At 38.5% G+C, this 24766-nt stretch overlaps 2 protein-coding genes across 8 annotated transcripts; one reads left to right on the top strand and one right to left on the bottom strand.

Annotated features, from left to right (window-relative positions):
• The first annotated feature begins 1125 nt into the window (after positions 1-1125).
• tmem269 (transmembrane protein 269) lies at positions 1126-14149 on the top strand. Of its 5 annotated transcripts, none has more exons than XM_049580734.1 (8): positions 1204-1261; positions 3330-3381; positions 5389-5438; positions 6773-6920; positions 8082-8179; positions 9698-9841; positions 9937-10137; positions 12479-14149. In XM_049580734.1, the coding sequence occupies exons 4-8, from the start codon at positions 6880-6882 to the stop codon at positions 12586-12588; spliced, it is 594 nt and encodes a 197-aa protein (XP_049436691.1). In that variant the 5' UTR covers positions 1204-1261; positions 3330-3381; positions 5389-5438; positions 6773-6879; the 3' UTR covers positions 12589-14149. The 5 variants fall into 5 exon arrangements, with proteins under 5 accessions (XP_049436689.1, XP_049436690.1, XP_049436691.1 ...); XM_049580735.1 differs by lacking the exon at positions 1204-1261 and adding an exon at positions 1268-1474; XM_049580732.1 differs by lacking the exon at positions 5389-5438 and having other exon boundaries at positions 1126-1261.
• On the bottom strand, positions 14098-24766 carry si:ch73-206d17.1 (tyrosine-protein kinase STYK1). Of its 3 annotated transcripts, none has more exons than XM_049580726.1 (10): positions 24610-24766; positions 24402-24521; positions 24149-24292; positions 23794-23994; positions 19389-19570; positions 19207-19290; positions 18812-19029; positions 18676-18716; positions 17357-17453; positions 14098-16279 (listed from the first exon to the last, which is right to left on the bottom strand). In XM_049580726.1, exons 2-10 carry the CDS (start codon positions 24451-24453, stop codon positions 16108-16110), a joined length of 1191 nt encoding a protein of 396 aa, XP_049436683.1. In that variant the 5' UTR covers positions 24454-24521; positions 24610-24766; the 3' UTR covers positions 14098-16107. The 3 variants fall into 3 exon arrangements, with proteins under 3 accessions (XP_049436683.1, XP_049436685.1, XP_049436684.1); XM_049580728.1 differs by having other exon boundaries at positions 19207-19287; XM_049580727.1 differs by having other exon boundaries at positions 24402-24455; positions 24610-24765.

Here is a 24766-nt window from a genome sequence, read left to right as displayed (position 1 = left end):
AGCTACAAGTCTATGGCATTTTACATTGTATAAATTAGCCTAGCGACTTTCCTCTGCTCATATGAAGCCAGGATAAATCACACACAAGATAAAATGCTATTTTTGTGGAGGCTTTATTGTCTTCACAATTTATTATTTCTTATCTGTGAAATTAAAGTAAATACAAGCTTAGTTTCCACTGAGGGGAATGGTGTCAGTATACAGAAACAGACAGGTCTGTGTCACCACGACGCGTAGTTCCAACTCTGGAGAGGTGCATGTCAGGCCGTAGCTACGGCGTTGATTCAACGCAGAAGTATAAATGAACTTTAAGGCCTCGGACAGCACGAGGGCATCTGCTTCAAAACTGCTCGTCAGTATCTGTAATGTGCTTTGGTTTTATGGTGACGTCACTGTCTTGCTAATTGTGCATGTGTGCTGTTGTCCTTGTTTATGTGCTTTTGTGTTTTTGTTTGTGGCTGTGTGCTTTGTTCTATGTTGTGTTTTGTGTGGTACTTTTGTTTAGTACGTGTTAATGTTTTTTGGTTATGTGGTGATGTCATTGTATTATGAATAGTGCTTATGTCTTGTTTTTGCTTATGTGTCTTGTTATGTGTGAGTGTCACCATGTCTCTGTCACCACATTCTTTATGATGTCCTTAAATTCGTGGATTGATATCATTGATATATGATGTTTCTAATTTCAGATCTTTATGAATATTGCTTTGCTTGCTATTACTTATTTTAGGTGCATTTAAGTTTACTTATTTTTGGTGTAGAACTACAGTGAATTATTATTATCATTATTATTTTTGTCGATATTCATGAATAGGCAAAAATGTTGCTGACATGATAACCACCTTCTGCTCTTTGATGGACGTACCATCAATCTCCTTATATAGGCTACCTCAAAATAATAATAATAATAATAATAATAATAATAATAATAGCGGCCTATCAAAGAACTTGAGAAACAGATGTTTGCAGCAGCAGTATGTCTCTGATAAAGCTTTTGTTTGAATGCATCAACAAAATTCTTCAACAATTCTTCAATTCATCAACGGATTCTTAAAACACAAAAAAGTGGTCCTGTTCCTCCAGTTAATATTGCTGTCCTCACATCACCTCCAATACATTGACAGCCGTAAAAGATTTGCCCAACAATATTACAGGCTAGAAAAATCTAGGCGACGGCGGCGTCACTTCCGGTGGAATATTCCAGCGGATTTATCCTGGGCTCTTTAAAAGGACGCGCCTGAAAAAGCGGCTGTGAAGTTGACAGGTAAACGGCCATATGTTCTGTATATGCTGCTGACAGGCTGCAGGTTCAAAACACACAAGTCAGATTAAGTGACACAGAGATTAATCCGCGTGGGAACAAAAAGAAAAAAGATAAAAGGAAGGAAAGATAATTAAGATTCGGCGTGTTGCGCGCGTTTAGACGTCTCCATCATTGGATTTGTGTAGACTTTGTAATCTTTGGAGGTCCTTTCAGGTAAGATGAGACGCACTTCATGTCTGTGCGGCACCTGCATCTTCAGTAGAGTCGTGATGAGGTGTTTTAGGATATGATCTAGGTCTGTTGTGCATGACTCGAGGCTCTGTGGAGGCTGTGACGCAGTTGCTGCAGCCTTTTCTTTGAAATGCTGGGATGTTTGACAGCTCCAAACATCCACCTGCTGCTTTACATCATCGGTTATTATCATGCATGTGCTGATGGTTTTGTGCGGAGAGATGTTGGCTGCGTGGTGTTGAGGATAATCGTTGCGCATTAAGGCCCCCGCTGAGCAGCTGTAACACAGCAAGTGGTTTAAGAGGCAGAATAACATTTGGAAAGCATCAGAGATCACTGAGGGCTGAATAATGCCACACACAGGAGCTTATGTATTTGAGACTGTGCTCTCTGAAGAAATAAAAGCAAAGATAATTGAGGCCGGGGGGGGGGGGTGGTGTTACGCACATGACCAAATCCATGACCGTGAAAACTTTTAATACTATTTTAAGTGTTATTTGTATTGTTCTCTATGAAGAAAATATGTTCCCGAGTAAAATATTCTAGACCTTAAAACTCATCAAGAACTCTCACCTCACTGCGATGGCATGTTCAGGTAAAATGGGACAGTGGTGTTTGTTTTTTGTTTTTCAGTCCATTCAATCATTCATAAAATAGGTCATGTAACCTTATTGTCCATTAACGTCTCTGCCATGCTCTCCCTGTTAATTTGCTGCCTGTTTCCTTGATGCCATAACACCAGTACTTGTCTACAATGAATATGCATGGTCGTAAAAAATGTTGGCTAATTCTTGGCTATTGTGGCTGACAAAAATAAATAAAATTACAATAAATAGAATAATTGATTTTATGTTGTCTGACAGTCTAAAAACATACTGGTTTCGCCTTTCAAAAATGTCCTGTTTAAAATGATTTTTTAGAAATAAAGTAAAAAATAAAATAAAGTAAAATAACGTAAAATAAAATTAAAAAAATGAAAATGTACATTAAAATAAAAAAATAAAAAACAGAATGCATTATGCTACGGTGTTTAACACTAGTACTCGTCTACAATAAATATGCGTGGTTGTAACAATGTTGGCTAATTCTTGGCTATTGTGGCTGACAAAAAGAAATGAAAATATAATAAATAAAACAATTGATTTCATGTAGTCTGACAGCCTAAAAACATGCTGTTTTCACCTTTAGAATATGCCCCATTTTAATTGAATTTTTTAAAAATAAAGTAAAATAACATAAAATAATATAAAAAATATATTCAATTGAAAAAAAATACGATAAAAATGTGCATTAAAATAAAAAAATAGAATGTGCGTTATGCTACAGTGTTTTTAAAAACAATTAATAATTGATTTTATGCTGTCCGACAGCCTAAAAACATGCTGGTTTCGCCTGAACGCAGCACTCACTTAAAACCCTCTCCAATCAATAGTAAAGTACACTGTGAAAATATTTTAATTATAAGTCAAAGAGTTAATAAAATCAACCAATGATTTTTTTAACCTCTGCTCTGCTCATCTTAGTTATCAATTAAAATACCAATGAAAAATTATTGTCACATATAAAGCACATTTGTGGTAACAACATGCTCAGTGACTGGTGGCTAAAGAGCCCAACATGTAAAACCTTATCTGTCCCATTTTACCTGACGTCCCACATTACCTAACACGTGGGCGTATAGTTTCCAGAATGGATCACCTCAAATCTTAGTAAGGACTGTTTGTGACACGATGATGAAGTTCATTTTTATTTCTCGTTTCCAAATATCATTCTTTTGTATATACAGCTCAGCATCATGTATGTAATGCAGAAGCATGTCTGATTCTTTATTTTGCAGCTGATACGCTGTGAGCCAGAGACAATCATGATCCTCCTGACTCCCTCCTCTGGTATGTACTTGTTTCTCAATCTTACCTGATAATCTGGATTACTGTACATGGGCATGGGTGCCAGAGATTAAAGACTGGGTCTGCTTGGATCAAATTAGGCAGGAAAACAACCATGGATGTGCTGAGGGAGTTAGACACTCCGACTAAATAACATGGAATGTAAAAATAATAACTTTAATTTAATTTCTATTTGACCATGATGTGAGAGAAATAGCTCATTATCACAGTACAGATGTATTCAGTGCTAAAATGTAATCAGAAACAGAATCAGAAATATTTTTTGATCTGAGGGAAATTGTTATTTGTTACAGCCGCTCTGATGTAAAGAAAAGAGAATTATAAGTAAGAACAACAGTATTAAATAAAAGTATGTAAATATAAAGCAATAAAATAGAATAAAGTAAAATAAGATAAAATAAAATAAAGTGAAATAAAAAAAAATTAAAATAAGATAAAATGAAATAAAGTAAAAATAATAATAAAACAAAACAAAATAAGATTGAATAAAATAAAGTGAAATAAAAAAATAAAATAATGTAAAATAAGATAAAAAAGAATAATGGAAAATGTAATAAAATAAAGTAAAATGAGATCAAATAAAATAAAGTAAAATAAGATAAAATAAAATGAAATAAAGTAAACGAAATAAAATAAAGTAAAACAAGATAAAATGAAATAAAGTAAAATAAGATAAAATAAAATAAAGTGAGATACAATAAAATAAAGTGAAATACAATAAAATAAAATATTATAAAATAAAATAAAGAGAAATACAAATAAAGTAAAATAAGCTAAAATAAAATGAAATAAAGTAAAATAAAATAAAATAGAAATGAAAATGTACATTCAAATAAATTAAACAATGAATGTGCATTATTCTACAGTGTTAAACATTAGTACTTAAAATATAAAAATATTAAAAATAAAATATATATTGTCACTGTGCTGAGGCTGTAAGTGTGAAATTTAACTACCATATATACATCAGTAGAAAAAAAGTAAACATAGAAAATATGTACAGCTATGTGCACAGATTACAGATTACTAGTTAGCATGTTTAACATTTAAAAATCAAAGTAGTGTAACTATTTTAATGTCTTCAACGGTGTGATGTAATTTATTTGATTACATTTCCAACAAATGTTTTAAACTGGGCAATAAAGCTGATAAATACCAGGAAATATGCTGTGTCAAAAGACGACAATGCAAAGCAACAGATTAAATATTATATTCAATTTATAAACTTTTTTGCTGAAAAGAATATATTTGTAATCACCAACATTTTCACCAGTAACTGTAACTATTCACTCATATATTGTGAAATCATACTGCAAATTCACAAACCTCATCCAATAGGACATAAAGAATCAAATGTATGACTGCTGTATGTTAACTGCATTTTTATTTGTGCTATATCGGATTATCATAAAACACAGTGAAGTTTACAGTTGTCCAGTTAGTTCACTTTGGATGATCCACTGTTATGACTTGGTTTCCTTGTTTTCTGTTGAGTCCTTTTTTTCGTTACCAGGTAACATAGCAGGGTATTACATAACAAGAGCCTTCCCATCATGCTTTGCAGTCATTAGGCAGCAATCCAGAAATAGAGACCTGCTTGAATTTGACAGTGTGTCTGGCTCTGGCTTTATCCCAGTGACCAAGACAGTGAATTAGAGTCAAACTTCACCATCAGATCTGCAACCTCACTGATTATGATGCACATGTGCGGCTCTCTGATGATGTTTACTTTGATTCAAGTTAATAAATCTGATTAATCATTTGGCAATGACATGATTTTCATACAAACTGCAGGCTGTTATCTGCGTTAACTGATGTGCTGTGTTTAACCCATGATCAGTTTTCAGATAATGATAATAATTCAAATGCCAGGTTGTAATCTGTTAAAAAAAACAATCCAAAGTGAGAAATGGAAAGCATGCTGCTGTCAAGTAAAAGTGCACGTTCATGTTGGCTTTTTGCTGTGTCTCATACGCTGTTTTCTTTCAGATGAAGAGTCTCTTGAACTCGCCTGGCTTTGGAATCACAGGAAGTTCAGGGTGAAAAACACTTTAAGGGTTGCTACTGCAACACTGAAACATATATTTAAAACTTTTGCAGGTCATTTATCTGTGCATTCTGTCTTGGACAGTACTATGACTTGAGAGAAAGTAATAAACTCACAAGGGAGGAGGCCGACAGAAATAGAAAACAAAGATTTCTTTGTTGGACTTCATTAAAAAACATCACAGCTTTGTGGGGGCAGAGGCAGGTTTTGGCTGGAGCGAGGCAGTGTCAGCAGTCATTCCATCTTGCTGACTGAGATGCAGCGTTTCTATCGTTCATACTGCAAATTTTGCCTTTAAAAAAGTAAAGATATCAAGTTAAGTTGACTGTAAACAAATGAAACTATTACAATTGGCGATATAACCCCCAAAAAATTAAACAAGGGGAGGTTGTAGATCTATCTTCATACCACGCTCGCGGTTAAAGCCCAGGCTGCAGTGGTATTAATAGATTTCAACAGTGAGCTGTGTGAGTGCTGCTGCCATGCCCTTGTCTCGGGTCACTACGTTCAATCAGGCTAATTGATCTCACGTCTGGTATGTGTCAATGCAGTAGGTCCAACTCACTCTCACTATAGCCAGTGGTGTATGTGGTAGTTCCCTAAATGTTCAAAGCTTGTTCCCCACACCAGTATCTGTGTGTATTTGTCCCCTTATGAGATTACATCTGAGCGCTAACACTTCACATGCATCCTGTTCAGACATGTATCCTTGTCATGTTTTTTTTTTTTTATGTGTAAATATTATCTACTGATGCTGAACTTTACTGCATGCTGTTATTTTATTTTGTAACAGTTAAGATGATAATGTTAATTGCATAGCTATGGCTGATAACGAGGCACTCTGTAATGTTGCATGCTGTAGGCTGCGAATGAACGAATGTACAGTAACAAATGCATTTTAGTGATCTGAGAGTGGATGACTGTATCGTAAAGTCGGTCTCCGTCCAATAAACATACGTCTTGGTAAGTGATGCTTCTTTTACATTGGACAGGGGAATCAATTTTAAAGTTTTGATTTAAATGTAGTAAAAGAAAGGAACACACATATGCAAACATATAGGCCTACTATCATATCCTGCAGTATGGATTCCCACTAGATGGGGTACAAAATATTATTCTGTTATGACTGTAAAGCATTAAGATTACTTCCTTTTTTTTTTTTTACTCTTACTGGGATATAGTTATTAAACTGTTCCCACACAAACAGCTTCATGAAAAGGGAATGGTGACAGGATCATAGTAGGGATCTAGCTTTTAGCTTTAGCACAGCAGAGGTTATCGACCTGACACAGACAACTACTAACTGCTGTTGTCGTGTGGTCTCAGGTCTCTTCCAGTGTACCAACAAGCTCGTTCTGAGTGATGAAGCCACGGGACTCCAGATCAAAGAGTTTGCACGTAAAAATGCAGCTAATGCTCTGTCAGTCGCCAACATGGTCATGGGCATGGCCTCCATTCTCAGCGGTCTAAACGGGTGAGTAAACACACTGTTACTGGATTTTACTGTCAGAAACATACAGAAATAAATAAATTAAAATACTGCAGTAAAAAGTAAGGAGTACCATAGGTTTTTGAATTCAAATTTTATTCATTGTTGTGGCCCTGAGGGGCCAAAAATATCACCAAAACATAAAAAACAAACAAACAAAAAAAATAGCAATACATATCACCAAAACAGAAAAGACAACAGATTCACAAAACCAATTTAAAAAATACTAAAAAAATACTGAAAAAAAAAAAAAAAAAAAACAGTACAAGAAAAATAATTTGTTGATGTGATTTCTGTTTTACTCATATTTTTTACCTTGGGGCCAAAATATTTACGAAAATTTTGTCATAAAACCATAGGTAACACCTTACTTTAAAATTATATATATATATATATATATATATATATATATACTTAATTACTTACTACTACTTATTACTACTTAATTGATTTATTTATTTATTTGTTTTTTTTAAGTTTTTTAAGTATGTTTCTTTGTTGTTTTGTTTAGTTTTCTTAAAACCACGGGGAAATCTTTATATTTTATTCATTTATTTTATTATTTTTATTGTCCTTTTCTTCTTCTTCTTCTTGTTTGTTTTTTCTGTTTGTTGCTGAAAAAACGGTAACAATAAGTAGGACCAGTGGTATGTTTTTGTTATACATTGTTATTGTGGTTTGCCCCTCAGGGCCACCGTACTTACTAAAAGTTTGAAACCATAGGCAAGTCCTTACTTGTTGTTAAAATTATTATTTTAATACTATCATAATTTTTAATGCGTTTTTTCAACTGAAAAAAGATAACAATGATTACGACCAACAATGTTTTTTTCATGGAGTGTTGTTGTGTTTTGCCTCTCAGGGCCACCGTACATTAAGTAATGCTTGTAATGATAACAGAGCTCTGTCTTTACCAGATGAACTTCTGATAAAGTTCTAGTAAGAAAATGAAAAGGCCACTGTCAGGAAGTGTGATCTTAAGATTTATTTTCTCTGGAAGAATGACGATTCTTTATCTCTATTTGCAATCCTCCCAGCACCAGTCTCAGCCCTCCTGCACCGTGGAGACTCTTCAAATATTCTACCCTTTGAAACGGGTTGCTGTCATCAAATAGCTAAACCTAGCACTCACTTGTTTTTGTCCAGGCACCATCATGCTGCATGTTGGCTGGTTCTGATTGGCTACCTGCTGGATTTGGCAGACGGAGCAGTTGCCAGGCGACTCGATGCCTGCTCTGCACTGGGTAAGTGGACTGTTGTGGTCAGTAGCTCTTACCAAAGATGAACTTCAGCTGGCGTGTTGTTGGCAGGGCTCGCTGCACAGTCCTTTGTCCGGACCTTCTAATTTGGCTGCGCAAAGTCATAAACAAAGGGAACCAGTAAAAGGAAACTCAGCCCCTGAAATACTCTGGATAGTCTTACAAAGTCCCCAACAGCAGAGCCATGCATATTTAATGTGATGTAACTTGAACTTTATCAAATCAATTTCTTTTACTATATTTCTAAGGACGTTACACACTTTTCAGGGATTTGAGTGTGAATGACATGACAGCTCCTCTGTAGCCTCCCGATTAAATAACAAACATCCAATGCTAATGCACAGCCTATAAAAAGTAGCACTGTGGCTTGTTTTCAGAGGATCACAGCAGTGTTTATATTAAACCAAGAGGCACAAATAGCTGTTTTACAAGCCTCCTGTGTTAAAGTTCACATTTTCTCCGAAGCCCAAAATAGCTCCCAGGTGCATCACAATACACCGCTGGCTGCACATTTCAGGGGGCTTTGTGTCCCGACAGGGTTTTTCTGCATGACTTTGCAGGTGGATGTTGTTGTGCCCCCCCCATGTATTTTTGTCAAATGAACAATCACTTTCTGATTAAGCAGCCTAATTCCACGGGATCACGCTCCAATTGTCTCTGTTATCCCGTTGCTTTGGGTTCTCTGCATATCTGAAATTGCTAAAATTGTTGACCCTGGGCTGTGGAATTCCACCTCGGTCATTTGAGCCCGTGGCCTGAATCACCTCATCCTCATCTGCTGAAAACATGCTCCGTGCTCCTGAGGGATAAAGAGACGCGGCAGTGGAGAATGTTGTTTGTAGAATGGCCTGTCGTTGGGCTGACAGTGAAATTTCCACTTTGAAAATTTTGCACGTACACCACCCGCTGTCATGTGTCAGTAACACTGGCAAAGACCGTACTGGAGAGATGATAACATATCTGCAGTGACTTTAATAGAATGTAAACTCTTGACCAGGAAACTGTCACATTGAAATAGATTAGTAACAGAACAGCTGGCGCTTGCTGGTAGCTTTTCTAAAGCCGATGGTTCAGAATACTCTATCTAGCTATCCATCTATCTACCTTTCTATCTATCTACCTATCTACATTTCTATCTACCCATCTACCTATCAATCTATCTACCTATCTACATTTCTATCTACTCATCTACCTATCTACCTTTCCATCTCTCTACCTATCTTACCTATCTACATTTCTATCTATCTACCTATCAATCTATCTACCTTTCTATCTATCTATCTATCTATCTATCTATCTATCTATACCTACCTATCTACTTGTCCGTCTATCTATCTATCTATCTATCTATCTATCTATCTATCTATCTATACCTACCTATCTACCTGTCTATCTATCTATCTATCTATCTATCTATACCTACCTATCTACCTGTCTGTCTTTATCTTCTTGTGATGCTCACAGCGCCACATCAGTGTTCACATTTGTCCTTGTCCTGTTCAGGTGCGAAGCTTGATGATTTCGCTGACTTCACAACATTCGGGATCGCCACATCGTTGCTCCTAAGGACATCTGACCTGCTGGACAACATCCTGTGCGTGTGTTATGTCCTGTCCGTGTTTGTCCGCCTCTGTTTCTTCTCAAGCGGTAAGTTCCAAAAATGTAGTTATTTGTTATCGTTTGATGTATGCTGCTTACTATTTAAAGGATGAAGTGGAGATGTGTTCTGGTTTGGTCACCAGGGATTCCTTTCATGTACCGTGGCCTGCCCTGCATCTACTCCTCAGCCATCCTGGCCAGTGCCTCTCTGCTGGCAGGGGGAAACCTGGCAATGCTGCGGGTCATTGCAGTGGCCATGATCCTCTTTATGATCAGCCAGAACTTCTATCCCCATGACAGAGTGCTGGAGTCCCAGGCCTGGAAGAAAGTAGTGTATGCTGGAGGTAAAGTATAATTCACTTCTCTCTTGGACAAGACCTTAACTATCAGGAGTAATAGTTTCATATGTAAGTAAAGTATAAGTATCATTCAAATTAGAATGCAAATACAAATTTCAGGTACAGCATTTATCATCTGCATGTAGTGTGATATCTAGCCATGTAGATCGGTTCAGGGTTTTTTTCTGTCAATACATGCAGCTGCTTTTCATATTAAAATAGACACCCCAAAATTAAAAATACATATTTTCCTATTACCTGTAGTGCTATTTATCAGTCGAGATTGTTTTATGTGAGTTGTTGAGTGTTGAAGATATCGGCTGTAGAGGTGTCTGCCTTCTCTTCAATATAATGGAACTAGATGGCACTCAGCTTGTGGTGCTCCATGGTCCCTAAAAACATTTGAAAAACTCAACAGCAATGTGTCTTTCCAGAAATCATGACTCAGTTACTCAATATAATCCAATGGCCTTGTTGTGAGTAACTATTTTCCTCCTACCGAACTACACCAGCCAACCATATCACTGTGCGGAAAGAAGCGTGCATCTACTCATGGATGAGACGTGTCTGGCATCCTCCTCAGCTCAGCTGTAACGTTAGCTAGCTCAGTGGTGCTGTAAGTGAGCTAGTAGTAAATGCCTGCTTCCTACAGCATGTTCCCGCAGGAATGTGATCTAAAATCAGGGAGAAATTAACAACATCAGCAGCCAAGATTACCTGGTTCACTGACACTAGCATGTAGCTACATGTAGCAGTGTACTTGCAGCCAGAGAATGACTATAACAGAGTATAGATTTTCTACCATGAAAAAAAAATCACCTATAAAAGTTTCCAAACCAAAATCTTCACAATGTTCCAGCAGGAAATAAGATCTTATATCAGAAAGAAATTTAAAAACATAAACAGTCAGGATTTTCCCTGATGTAAACACTTGGCAGTAGTGAGCCTGCAGCAGATGACCATTTAAAGAAATCCAAGAGTGAAGAGTGCATCTATTCATGACCGATAGGCTCATGCTCGTGACAGACTGAGATGTAAACATTTATGACGTTAGCTAGCTCAATGGAGCTAGGTGAGCTAGCAGTATGTATGTGTTTGTACGGTAATTAAGCAGAGCTAGTTCGTCTAGGGTTTGACAGTATACAGGATGGTGTGTCAGTCAGAACACAGGAATGAACTGCACTGTTTCCCAACAGGATTTACTGAAGAACTCTAACATTCAGTATTGTCATCAGTCTGGATTAACATATAAATCACCATTAGGTACTGGCAGTTGACAACAAGTTATAATAATCTACTGTAAGGCCTAAATAAAAATGCCTGTATACATATACAGTATATCAAATTAACCAACTAAAACTTTTTCAAAGATAAATGTATCTATAAGCATTAAATAATTATTTAACAGAACAGTGACCTGAAGTTACATACAGATGAGAATATTACACTTCAGAGAAATAAAAAAACTTTATCTATTAACAAAGTAACAAGGGACAATGGCAACACCCTGTGGTTAAATGAGGGTACTATAATGGTGTCACACATAACAGACATTTGTCCTCACAGGGAGCAGCTATTAGTCTCAGTTTTCACAACAGCATAAACGGTACTTCTTTGTCTTAAACGTATGCCAAATAACAGTAACTAACGTAATATTTCCTCCTGTCAATGACAGTCTATGCTTTGCAGCACTACTGGGATATCTCTTAGCACATTGCGCACTTATGTGTTCTTACACTTAGAAAATACGAACATAACAATGAAGCAACAGGCACTTGCGTTCCATCATTGACTCAATGGATTACACAGGAAGGATGTTAACTGTCATTGGTAAGTGACTCCAAACCACGAGGCAAGGCAGGCTCAACTATTACACTCACTCACTTTCCACACAACGAAAGGCTAACTTTTAATACGTCATCTATGCCCAGCACATGTCAGTAGTAATCATCATTAACCATTTCTAAGAGTCTAAGCCTTTTATATAGCACGCTTCCCTCTTGCTCGGTGATACAGTTGGCAGGTGTAGTTTGGTAGAGAGAAATTAGTTCCTGAATGAAACCACTCACAACAATGTCTGTGGATTATCTTGAGTAACTGGGTCATGATTTCTGGAAAGAGACATTGATGTTGAGTTTTTTAATTGTAATTTTTGGCGCTTTAAGCACCACAGGCCAGTGCCATCAAGTTCCATTATAATGGAGATAATCTCTACGGCTGATATCTCCAACTCTTGGCAACTCACATCAAAACAATCTAGACTGATAAATAGCACTACAATATGTATTTTTGATTTTGGAGTGAACTGTTTCTTTAACACTCAACTTCTATTTTCTTTTGTTTCCAGGGGTCATCATGGTGTTCTGCTCTTCCTTCCCCCCTGCATGCGTGTACTACCTGCTGTGGTCAGTCTCCTACATTTTATTCCCAACATCCCTTTGGAGCAGTAAAGTGTAAAATGGGCGCTGGCCGTGCCCCAAAACTCCCACATAGTTTACCTCTGACCCATCCGGGTGAACTGAGGCTTCCAGACTGCTGCTGCTCCCTTCTGTCATGAGGATCCAAGCTGAACATGCTCATGCTCCACAGGCGAACGCTGGCTCTATTTGACCTTTATTTTAACGTGACACCTCTGAGACAGAACCCACACTGAAGACAGTTAGAGTGAGGGAGGGGAAGGACATTTTAATGTTACTAGTAATGATTAACCTTCATGCCGTTTTATGTAATTGTTGCATTTTTACTGAGGTCGGATGGCTTGTTCCGCAAACTCAATTTTCATCAGGTTTATCTCCTATGTAATCTCCCTACTTCGGTATTAATCCAATCTTTCATTGATGTTGTGAGCACGCAGCAGCAGGTGAGATCATTTTCTCACAGGATAATACGAAAAGAAATTTCAAATTAAATAATGACATTGATCTCTCATATATTTTTGCTTCTAATTTGGTTTCTACAATGTTTAATTTTGTAATCTCACAGGAGATCACTTATTCTGATGTCCACAGTGTTGAGCAGTAATTAGTGCTGGAGTGCTACAGAATTAAGGGAAAGCATTTAATCTATGAATATACAACAAGATTTCCAATGTCTTTTCTGGTTAATCTAGAACACAGTATTGGGCATTCATACGGCACTATGATCAGTCTTGTGTTAACGACTAATGTTTGTATCAGGGTCGGGGTCACTTCACTTTCATTCAGGTCAGGATGTTTCTTTCAAATCCCCTCTCAGAATAAGAACCATTCAAACATGATGATGCAGTCATTCCTATGATTAGAGTAGATGTATGTTTTCAATAAGTTCACTTGAAAGTCAACTGACCCTGACTCTGGCTTGTGTGAATTTAGTTTTTCCAGACTTTTAGCTTTTTGCCAAGTTGTGGCTCTGTCCGAGAAACAATGCGTTAGATTTCCATATTTCTTCTGCGTCATTTTATTCAGTCATTGTATGTATCTGCCTCTGTTTTAAGAGGCATTGTAGTTTAAATTCACACTGAATCACATCTCGTAGTACTCCTCTGACTACGGCTGAAGCAGTGACATCAGTGCTGCAGGCGGAGTCAGGAACACGAGTGGACATTGCAACCTGTAAATGGCACCGCAGCAGCAGTTTTCTGCCTCGTGATTCAGTGTGAATTTGCCCTCAAAGAGCGACAACACACAGGCTGCAAATCCTGCTTTTCCTGCCACCTAGTGGGGAAGAAATCACCTCACTGTAAGCTCTGCCTGGTGTTGTAACATTGCACTACAGTTGATGTTGGCTGTGCTCACAAATGCACCGGACCAGTAGTGATAGAGCTGCGGTGAAACTTTAAAAACCCACAAGGAAGGAGAGTTTAAGTGTGTTGCTAATTTTTAACTTGGCCAATATTCAGTTTGAGGGACATCATTTTTTTTGTAGACGGGTCCTTTTTCACTCACAGTTTTAGTTCAGTGATTTTAATGATTTGAACCCTCTCATAAGCAATAACTCATAGTGTTAGCAATTTATCTAAATGAGCCTCCCTGATAGAGTATTTCTAGGGAAAACTAAAACACTATTTTATAAATCAAGAAAATTAATACAAAGGTTCATGTCTTCTGGTTCTGATATCGATCTAAACCCACTGTGGTTCTTGGCATGGCTCTAATGACTAATCTGATTAGAATCTACAGTGTAAGGTGCATACACAGACTGAACACAAATCTACTCTAGTACATTCAGCTTTCCTGTGTGGGTGCTTTGGTTTTCAAACTGTGAAGTCACAGTAATGTATGCATCCCAAGAGCATTACAGATACAAACACTTTACTTTGCCCAATGATTAAAGAAAATCTTAATGAATAATAAAATCTGTGCTTTTACATTTACTGTCTGTATATTTTTGGCAATAAAGAGGTAATAAAGAAACGACTTGTTTTCAGTGTCATTAATTCATCACAGTAATGTTTTACTGTAAAACGGTTTACATATATATATATGTATATATATATATATATGGGACAACGGGGTTGTACTAAAATTTTCAGAATTGGGGTCAGAGGTCACCTACAGGGTCATTTCAGGAGTAAGAGTAATCCCAACGTTAGATACGTATACGGACATGAATGGAGCCTTCTTGTTGTATCCAACATTCATTTCATTCATATTTGTGCATGTTTTCTTATAATTTACAGACACGGACAAAACAAAGCAACACCACCGGAGATCATGGGGGCATTGTAGTGTAGTTCAAGTGAGATACAACCATAGGTGTCACAGTGGGCACTGTCGACCTGCCATACTTACCACTTTCTCAGTTAACCCAGTAAATTTCCACTAACCCTGCCTCTCCACCACACCCACCTCATCAAGCCAACTGCTCTCACCTGTGGATCATTACTTCTGCCAGTATAAAGACTCCTGCTTCACAGACTCTCCTTGCCAGATTGTTCTTTGTCAGTCAATGCAAGACTTTCCAGCAAGTGTTCTCAGACTGCTTTGTTGTTGCTGACCTCGCCTGTTTCTGACTCTCCTGCTTCGCCTGCTCCTCGGTAAACCACTCAGACTTCTATCCCTGACCAAGAATTCTGCTTCCATGTTCCTGGTTTCTGTTTGCCTGGTTCCTGTTGCTGTGTGGAGAGACTGTCAGTCGATTCTACTTTGTGAGTTTACCTGTTATGCTGCCTGAGGTTTCCTGTGCTATGGATTACTTCTCCAAGGGGCTGGACATTCTGCCATCCTCTTATCGTCACCGCTGGTTCCTTGACTCCTCGCCTGGCGCGACCAACCTACTGTCTGCTCCTCACGGTACCACTGCACACGATTGAACTGTCTGGTGTGTGTGCATCAAGCAGACGCTAGAGACTTTCCTGCTTTCTGCTTCGGCGTGGCTTGCAGAAGCTTTTTGGACTGATCCTGTGCCTCAGGAGGCCTCAAGCTAAGAGGGTGACCTTTCTAGTTGTTACACTCAATGGCCATTACAAACTTCTTCTTGTCTGTGGTGCTGCATCTGGGTTCTCACCACACCTGGGACAGTAGGAGTCAACAGCCATTTAAAAAATGGCGTAACAGAACACACCAGTAATACATGAAAATAATCCTCCGTCCACGTGTCATGATGCATTTAACGGCCTTATAGACCACCACCGTCTACAACCCTGCCTCCATTAAATGGCACATTATTGCGACCTCCTCCAGTTTTTCCTGGGGTGTAATTGCCCCAGGTGGATTTGTCGGTCCTCTTCCTCCTTTTTCCACTGATTGTCCCCTCGCCATACATATTTGACAGTGCATATCTTTTGAGCAGAAAAAGCTTAGGGAGAGTAAGGTGACTCTGTACCTACCTGACATTTTAGGCTTTCATTCACTGAAAGGGCATCGATTAAGGATACAGTGTGAGGGATTCAAATGAAGGTCAAAAAAGCCCACCAAACCCATTTTCCCCTGGTATTTAATAGTAGAAATTCAGCAATACTCGGTTAGTGGGTTTTGTCGCTTTTGGTAGCACATGAGCCTATGAGAGCAGTCCTGCATTTCTGTTGTACTCAAATACATCAATGACCTCAGGAACACAAATGTCTTTGGTAGAAGCCAGATGCTGTGAAGCCTCCAACAGCTTGATGATGGCCGAGAACGCAGGTCGGTCTTTGAAACTCCACATCCAACAATACTTCATCAGATCGTACCTAGAAGAAATTTCAAACACATCTGTGTTAAAGGAGTTGTTTGACCTTTTCATAGATACCCTTCGTTGCCGATGACACTCACGTCTGAAGTTAGAAACTACTGCGAGCAGCTGGTTAGCTTTGCATAAAGACAGGCAGTCTGGTTCAGTTCAAAGGTAACTAAATTCGCCCACCACCATTTTATGAGTTTTCCACTTTGGTTTTTGTAGCCTACAGATTAAACAAATGAGAGTGTGTTAATCAGCGAGTTTTAGATGTACTATTAGGTGGATTTTTTTTTAACCTTTAGAAAGAGATCAGTCTAGTTGTCCCCCCTGCTTCCAGTCTTTGCACTTTGCTATGCTAACCAGCTGGAGCCAGCTTCATATATACAGATGTGACAGTGGTGTCAATCTCATCTAAATCTCTACAACAAAATCTTGTTTCCCAAAATGTCTTGAGCAATATACTCCTGTATATTAAGTGACTCTTTGTTGTAAAAGCTCAAGAGCATTTAAATGAAAATGCAACTTTCATGAGTATAAGTTTACTCAGTTGCTAACGCTACACCAATTGACAGTATATTACTCCATGAGTGTGTCTCAAATTGCATGCTTCCTTTAGGACACTATATTCTTGCATGGTGCACTAATTTCAGCAGGGTAGTGTGCTGCCGTTTTGCACCTACCGGAAGTAACAACAGCTTTTTTTTTAACCACCTGTTGTTCTTCGTTGTCTTCTTTTTAAACTGTGAATTGCAAACAAATAGTGGATTATTATCGCCAACGTTTGACTGCTATCTTCACCCACACATAAAGCAAACTTACACCACAACATCAATGCTGACTAAAATGTGCGTCAAAACTATAGGAGCAAGTTAGCTAGCTAGCGAATACTAACGTTAGCTAGCCATGTCAAAAGTTGACAAGTTTGCTACATCACAAAGATGGCGGCTGTCAAGGGCGAGAAGTGTCCATCATTCCACTCTCAACTTTAAAGTGTTTTAAGTGTGTCAGTAGTACACTGCATTTTTCTGTACCATGAAGTGTGAACACACTTAGTGCACTTGTGTACTCAAAACATTAAGTGTTTACTTACAAAGGTCCTCCACAGTTCTCTGGTCTCTTCATTCGATAAGACCCCTGTAGCTTTGGAAGCACAGACAGAGGCTCCAGATCAGGGTACGGAGGAGAGCCTGGGATAAAAACAAAGAAGAGAAGTATTCTTTAAGAAATATATTTTTTATTATGGTAGTAAAATGTGATGCTGAGGATATGTCAGTACTGCAGTAGAAGTTGTTAAATTAAAAGATGCTAATGTGGATATGAAAAGACACAAATACTGATTGCTTAAAGTGACAGTTCACATCAAAATAAAAATTAGGCCACATATTTTTCCTCTTACCCATAATAAATCTAGATTGTTTTGGTGTGAGCTCTTTTTTCAAATATAGTGGAACTAGGTGGCGCTTGGCCTGTGATGCTCAAAGCACCAAAATCAAAAAATACATTCGAAAAACTCAACAGCAATGTGGCTTTCCAGAAAGCATGGTGATAATCCACAGTCATTGTTGTGAGTAGATTTATGTAGGAACTATTCTGCTCTATGAAACTATATCCACCAACTTTGACATCCACAGAAGGAAGCGTGCATCTACTCAGTACCACGGAGCTAGCTTAAGTTTCAGGTCAGCCAAGGAGGATGCCTTAAATGCCTTGCATGAATGAGTAGATGCTAATTTCCTTCTGCACGGATTGCTGATGTAGTTAATTTCTCCATGATTCACATCATATTCCTGCAGGAACATGTTGTATAAAGCCTGCATTTCCTGCACCACTAAGCTAAACGTTAAAGCTCAGATTCAGTTGGAAGCCATTAATATTGACATCAGATGCACGCTTCCTGCTACTAATGATGGGCAAGATCAAGGCTTGTGCTTGTGAAAGAGTGAGATGTAAACATTAACGGCGTCCTACTCAGCTGAGCTGTAACATTAGCTAGCTCAGTGGTGCTAGGTGAGCTAGCAGTAGATGCACACCTCCTTCGGTACAGTGATATGGTTGGTGGGTGAAAATTGGTAGAAAGAAAATAGTTCCCGCATCAAACTGCTCACAACAAGGTCTGTGGATTATCTTTCGTTAACGGGTAATGATTTCTGGAAAGATTCATTGCTGTTGAATTTTTCAAATGTATGTTTTGGCGCTTTAAGCACCACAAGCTGAGTACCATCTAGTTCCATTATACTGGAGAGATGGCAGACATCTCCACGGCCAATATCTCCAACATTCAGCAACTCACACCAAAACTATCTATACTGATAAATAGCACTGCAGGTAAGAGGAAAAATATGTACTTTTGATTTTGGGGTGAAGTGTCCCTTTAAAGAATGGACTTGATAATGGAACATGCAGCCCTACCTAAGGTGATCAGTTCATACAGTAAGATTCCAAATGACCACCTACAAAAAAGAGAAAATGTTAACAAATGTTTTGACTCATAATAATTCTGGTTGCTTTGTGTGTTTCGCTTCCTTAGCCATAACTCTGCCCTTACACGTCACTCCTGTCGATACTGAGCTGCATCATGATCCTCTCTGGAGCCTGCCATTTGAGAGGCACCTCTGCTGCCCTCTCCCTAATTGGTGGATCCGATCTGCGTCCTCCAAATGCCGTACCCAGGCCAGACACCCGGGCTGAGAGGCCTGGGCCAATTAAGATGTTCCTGGCAGCAACATCACCATGCACCAGCCTGTGCTGGGACATCAGGTAGTCCTAAGGGAGGGGCCAATTACGGCCAAACATATCAATCATTGGTTGAGATGTTCATTCAAAATTCAAGAGGAACATGGGGGAAATTGGTATCTGGATCATGACCTGCGAGCAAGATATCTAAACATAGCTCATTTTAGTTGTTTGTTTGGAATAATTAGTGTACAAAAAGTGACTCACCAGGCCAGCTGTAACCTGCTTTGCCACCAGAAACACTGACGTCTCAGAGAAGTTCAGCAATGGATCCACAGTATTGGAATTCTTCTAGAGGGAAGATAGTTTGTCATAGTGTTGAGTTTAGGACTTGGAGATTGCAGGTATGACCATTTCAGGTTTAAATCAAAGCTGTGTACCACCGTTACATTTCTGAGTGTCCAGAGGAAGTGAAGGAGGTTTCCTGGGCTGTAGGCATCTAAGACCAGATACATGGGTAGACGCTTGGTCTGACAGTACAACATTCGCACCACGTTCTCATGTTTACACACTCTGGCGTGGAACAGGACCCACTCCACAAACTCCTTAGCTTCAGGCCGGTTGGGACCATCTATGTGGAGTTAGATTAATAACAGAGTTAGTAAGCAACCTTATTGATTATCATTACAATATACCGTATCTTAAAGGTTCTGGGTGTAACATTTTACATTTAATGCTTTTTTTTCTCCCCCTTGTTAAAGGGTTTTTTTGGGGGTGTTTTTCCTTATTCGCTGCGAGGGTCCTAAGGACAGAGGGATGTTGTATGCTGTTAAGCCCTCTAAGGCAAATTGTGATTTGTGATATTGGGCTTTATAAGTAAAATTGATTGATTGATTAAAGTTGATTTGTTTTTTGCCAATGGACAAGTAGATTGTAACCTAACTTAAAACCTGAGACCTTCCCTGACTTCCTCGGTTGCCCTTAACAGCCTGTGGACTGGGGTCCATGTCATTGGTTCGACATCCCATTAGTCCGACTGTCCGCGGTGCTGAACGAACCGGCTTGAGGTGGAGCAGGCTCAGGCTTATGTGTTTGCCACTTTCTTTTTCATTTTAACCCACACCATGATCTTTTCCTGACCCTAACCAAGTGTTTTTTGTGCCTAAGCCTAACCAGACCTTAACCACAGGGCATCATGATGATTTTGGAACGGACTTAGGAACAATGAGTTTAATATGGTCGGAACAATGGGATTTCGAACCAATGGGCTGTCGAACCAATGGGCAGTTCCCGTGGACTGATGCTATGTGAAGAACTCAGGGCAAATATTTTGGGAAATTCCAAAAGATGTGATTAACCTTCACCAAGAAATCCCTTTAGGGGCAGAAAGCCCTCAATGCAAACTTCTCCCAACGGTGTGCTACATCTCGCTTCAGCCCCACTACAACGCCACAGTGTGCAACAGTAGCTAACGTTAGCTTAGATATGGAGTTTGCTAACATCAACAGACTACTGGCACCCACCACATTAGAGTCCATACATGCGGTGTTACCGTATACATTTTATTGTGGCAGCCACGAGATAGACTTTCGTGCACAGGTTTTTTCTGGCTGAATTTGAGCTGTTACAACCGCTAACTAAAGGTCCATCTCCAGAGCTGCTGTCTGCTCTCCTCCAGGCTAAGTAATCCCTGAGTGGCGGGGAGTGAAACAGAAGGACAACAGGGCATACTAGCTAATTCTTGTCTCATTAGTGCTAGTCATCAAATTAAGTGCCCCATATCATGATTGCAATGCCCACCACACTGTGAAAAAAGTCCAATTTTAGCTAGTTAATGTTTGCTAATGTTGGCTTGCTTCATAACGGCCACAAATTGCTAGCTAGCAAAAGTAGCAAAATACTGTATTATGTAGATGATGTTAGCTAATCCATCCAGAATCCCGTGCTGGTTTGCAAATTACTGTACTAGCAACGAAGCAGCCAAAGCCAGAGCCACACAGCTTGGCTAACATACAGCTAACTGGGTGGCCAACAAGCTAGCTGCAGCCCAAGCTAAGGTTAGCCATCTAGCTGCTACTTTACATGGAAATGCCATAGAGTGCTCCACGCATGAATCCTAAAACCTAGGGATGAGTTAGCATTTTAGCACTCCTGGTTCCCTCATCTCGAAGTCAATGGGTTTTAAAATAGGTTTCCTATTAGATGCCTGACATGAGGGCTTAAGAGACTTTCACATTTTGTCCTAGGACATAAAATACATCAGTAAATACTCCACTTGTGAATTTAAAAGCTTTATGTTTCTTAAAAAAGGCAGTTGCTAACAAGTGGCTAAATGAAACGACAGAATGTCATCACGCCATACCTGGCTTTACAGACTCGAGTCATGCAGCTGTGGTGTAGTTTGTTTATAGCCTAACGTTAGCTTTTTACCTCTGGCGATTGAATTTAGGCTTCAAATATTATAAAAGTGGTGTTCATTTGTGTAGATTATCTTGCTGAACAAAACTTTTAACGATCAGAAGCGTTTGTTTGCCATGGAGCTTATTTTCTACGATAATCCAAGAAGTCTTCATGTCTTAAAATTTTTTTTAAAAAAAAGGTTGCTAATAAGTAGTTAAATGAGACTATAGAACATCATCATGCCGAATATGACTTTAAAGCTTTGTTTTGGTGGCCTAATGTCGCTTTTTAATTCTGGCAATTGCATTTACGCTTCTATGGGGTGCCGTTTGTAAAGTGTCTCACGCTGAAAATAACATCATTTTGCCACATTTAGCTTCAAACAATGTTTAAAAAAGTATTGTGATTTTTTTAACGTCACCTTTTACCACATTTACAGCAATATTTGTTAACTTAGAAATATATTAAATAGTTAAATCTAAATATTAAATGTGGCACCTAAATGTTAAATGTTAAATCTAAATATTAAATCTAAATCTAAATCTAAATGTTAAATCTAAATATTAAATCTAAATCTAAATCTAAATGTTAAATCTAAATGTTCTGGGTGAAACTAAATATTTAGCTAATATGCAAATTCACACTGCCGGTCACCGGAAGTACCAAAATAAAAGCTCGAGATGGTCAGACTGTTTATAGAATCAAATAACGAATTAAAACCAACTTATCGGGGGAAATGGACACTTGAACATACATTAGCGTGATAATAACTACCTAAAATAACAACAAAACGTGTTTGGAGAAATTTTATTTGACGTGTACTTTGAGTTGTTAGTGTCCCTTCGGAGGGATTAACAACCTAAGCTAAGCTAACAACCGTCAGTTCTTAGCCCCGTTAGCAGTGTCTGTAATGACTCATTAACTCTTAAACGGTCCGTGAAAAAAATATTTTTTTCCAGCGGATATCTTAGTTATCTACGATAACCATGTTATTAATTTCAGCCCGTGATAGTAATGTTTGTTCAGTCATAGTGTTTGTAGGCTTTACAAACACCAGATTACTCTAACCGGTGATACAGTGACGTGAAAAACGTGAGATGTGCATATATATATGTAGCTAAACTCCGCTGGTTTTCTACCTGGAAGTATTTTTAAACAACAAGGTGATTCCGCTCAGAAGGGACACTAACAACTCAAAGTACACATCAAAGAAAATTTCTCCAAACACGTTTCTTGTTATTTTAGGTAGTCATTATTCACGCTAATGTATGTTCAAGTGTCCATTTCCCCCGATAAGTTGGTTTTAATTCGTTATTTGATTCTATAAACAGTCTGACCATCTCGAGCTTTTATTTTGGTACTTCCGGTGACCGGCAGTGTGAATTTGCATATTAGCTAAATATTTAGTTTCACCCAGAACATTTAGATTTAACATTTAGATTTAGATTTAGATTTAATATTTAGATTTAACATTTATATTTATATTTAGATTTAGCATTTAGATTTAACATTTAGATTTAGATTTAGATTTAATATTTAGATTTAGATTTAGCATTTAGATTTAGATTTAATATTTAGATTTAACATTTAGATTTAGATTTAGATTTAGCATTTAGATTTAGATTTAATATTTAGATTTAACATTTAACATTTAGGTGCCACATTTAATATTTAGATTTAACTATTTAATATATTTCTAAGTTAACAAATATTGCTGTAAATGTGGTAAAAGGTGACGTTAAAAAAATCACAATGCTTTTTTAAACATTGTTTGAAGCTAAATGTGGCAAAATGTTGATGTTATTTTCAGCGTGAGACACTTTACAAACGGCACCCCATACGCTTCTGTGTAGATTTTGTTGCTGAACAAAACATTTCACTATCTTAAATTTTTGTATGTCACAGAGCTTATTTTCTACAATAATACAAATGTGAATGAAAAAAATCCCATAGGCTCTTGGACAAGGGAACCAAAATGATGCTAACTTCCGCATCGGCCTACAAAAAAAAAAAAAAAAACATCATCCCTCAAGTACTCTATTGGTTGCTTTGTAATGTTAGCTAAGAAAGTTATTTGCAAATGGCAAGTTAGTTAGTGTCATGGAGCCAGTGGTCCAAATGAAATACAGGTACATTACAGTTAGCAACAGTTTACTAAATATGATTGTAATGTATTTTCCAGTATTCTATCAACATGATGACAACCAGCCTTATGTTAGTTACTGCTGCAGCTGGTGTAGGTGCTTGCTTGCGGCCATGGAGAATGCTGTGTGCAGTTCACTTGACAGCTTCAGAGAGAGGTGTCCCTAAAGACAAGGATTTTCTGAAGTTACATGCAGAACCTTTAATGTCTATCTTGCCCTTCTCTCTCTGTGATCTCTCCACATATTTTCAACTGTTATTGTACACAAAAGGCTCGGCTCATCTTGGCCTTATGACAGATTCATGCTGTACCTCGGAGAGACTTCACCACCACAGCAGAGGAGGCTCCGTCTCTCTTCTTCAGCAGACCTTTACAAATGGGGCCATGGCGACCTGTCTGCCAAAACTCTAGTCCCTCTAGAGCACACTCTTCAGGGATCTCCCAGGGATACAAAGCTGCCTGGACCTTTGGAGTGCTCACAGCAGCTGTAGCCGGGGATACACTCTGCTGGCCTGTTAAAAAACACAACAGTAGATGCAGGTTTACTGAGAGCCAGAGATATATTAGCACCTGGCGTTGCTCTCAGTGCGGATGAAAAAGGACAGATTTTTATAGCATTTTTCAGCAGTTTTATACAGAGGATATATAGTTATTGCAGATTCATACCATTTGTTAAATGAGCTGAGGTGCTCTGATGTCTCTGTTTGTTCTTATGGAGACTGCATAAAATCAAAGCCACTCCTAAAAGTGTGCTCAGAGCCAACAGAGAAGGGATGATGATTACAGCGAGTGGACCTGCCGACTCCTCATCTGAACAAGAAGGAAAAGAAGAAGCAGATTCAGAATAAGAAAGAGCCGAGGAGAGGAGCACGCAATAACATGAGTCTGCAACGCAATGAGTGCCATGTGTGCGACTCACAGCACATGGGGAGCGAGGTGTCGTTGCTGCAGTCATGAGGAGCAGCTGACATTTCTTACATGTGAGGGAAAGTACAGATCATATCAACAGATGAAATCCAAAACTCTCAGAAGTTAATCCCTGTGTAGGAAGTAAAACTATGATGAAACTGAAAATTGGAAAATCAAGCAAAGCATGAAGTTTAATTGCTACTTTGAAGTTTTCCTACCTGACACCTGATGCCACAGCGTTCCCGCCAACACATATTTACAGCCTTATGATGTTGAGATCAACAGCAGCTGAAAAACCACAATATCAGGGCTGCTATCAGCTGGTTCTGGTCTGCCTGCCAGGGCGCTGACCGAGGAGGCGAGTTTGAAAGTTGA

The sequence above is a fragment of the Epinephelus fuscoguttatus genome, linkage group LG7, assembly GCF_011397635.1.
Source record: "Epinephelus fuscoguttatus linkage group LG7, E.fuscoguttatus.final_Chr_v1".
Lineage (NCBI taxonomy): Eukaryota > Metazoa > Chordata > Actinopteri > Perciformes > Serranidae > Epinephelus > Epinephelus fuscoguttatus.
This window is presented reverse-complemented; position numbering and strand designations above follow the sequence as displayed.

Bases quoted from the DNA above. Each gene is read 5' to 3' on its own strand.
- tmem269 (XM_049580732.1), top strand. From the start codon at position 3,357: ATGATCCTCCTGACTCCCTCCTCTG. The intron at 6,921-8,081 runs GTGAGTAAACAC...GTTTTTGTCCAG, and splicing joins ATTCTCAGCGGTCTAAACGG to GCACCATCATGCTGCATGTT. The intron at 8,180-9,697 runs GTAAGTGGACTG...TGTCCTGTTCAG, and splicing joins CGATGCCTGCTCTGCACTGG to GTGCGAAGCTTGATGATTTC.
- si:ch73-206d17.1 (XM_049580726.1), bottom strand. From the start codon at position 24,453: ATGTCAGCTGCTCCTCATGACTGCAGCAACGACACCTCGCTCCCCATG. The intron at 24,293-24,401 runs GTGAGTCGCACA...CTTCTTGTTCAG, and splicing joins CACCTCGCTCCCCATGTGCT to ATGAGGAGTCGGCAGGTCCA. The intron at 17,454-18,675 runs GTAGGGCTGCAT...TTTTTATCCCAG, and splicing joins GTATGAACTGATCACCTTAG to GCTCTCCTCCGTACCCTGAT.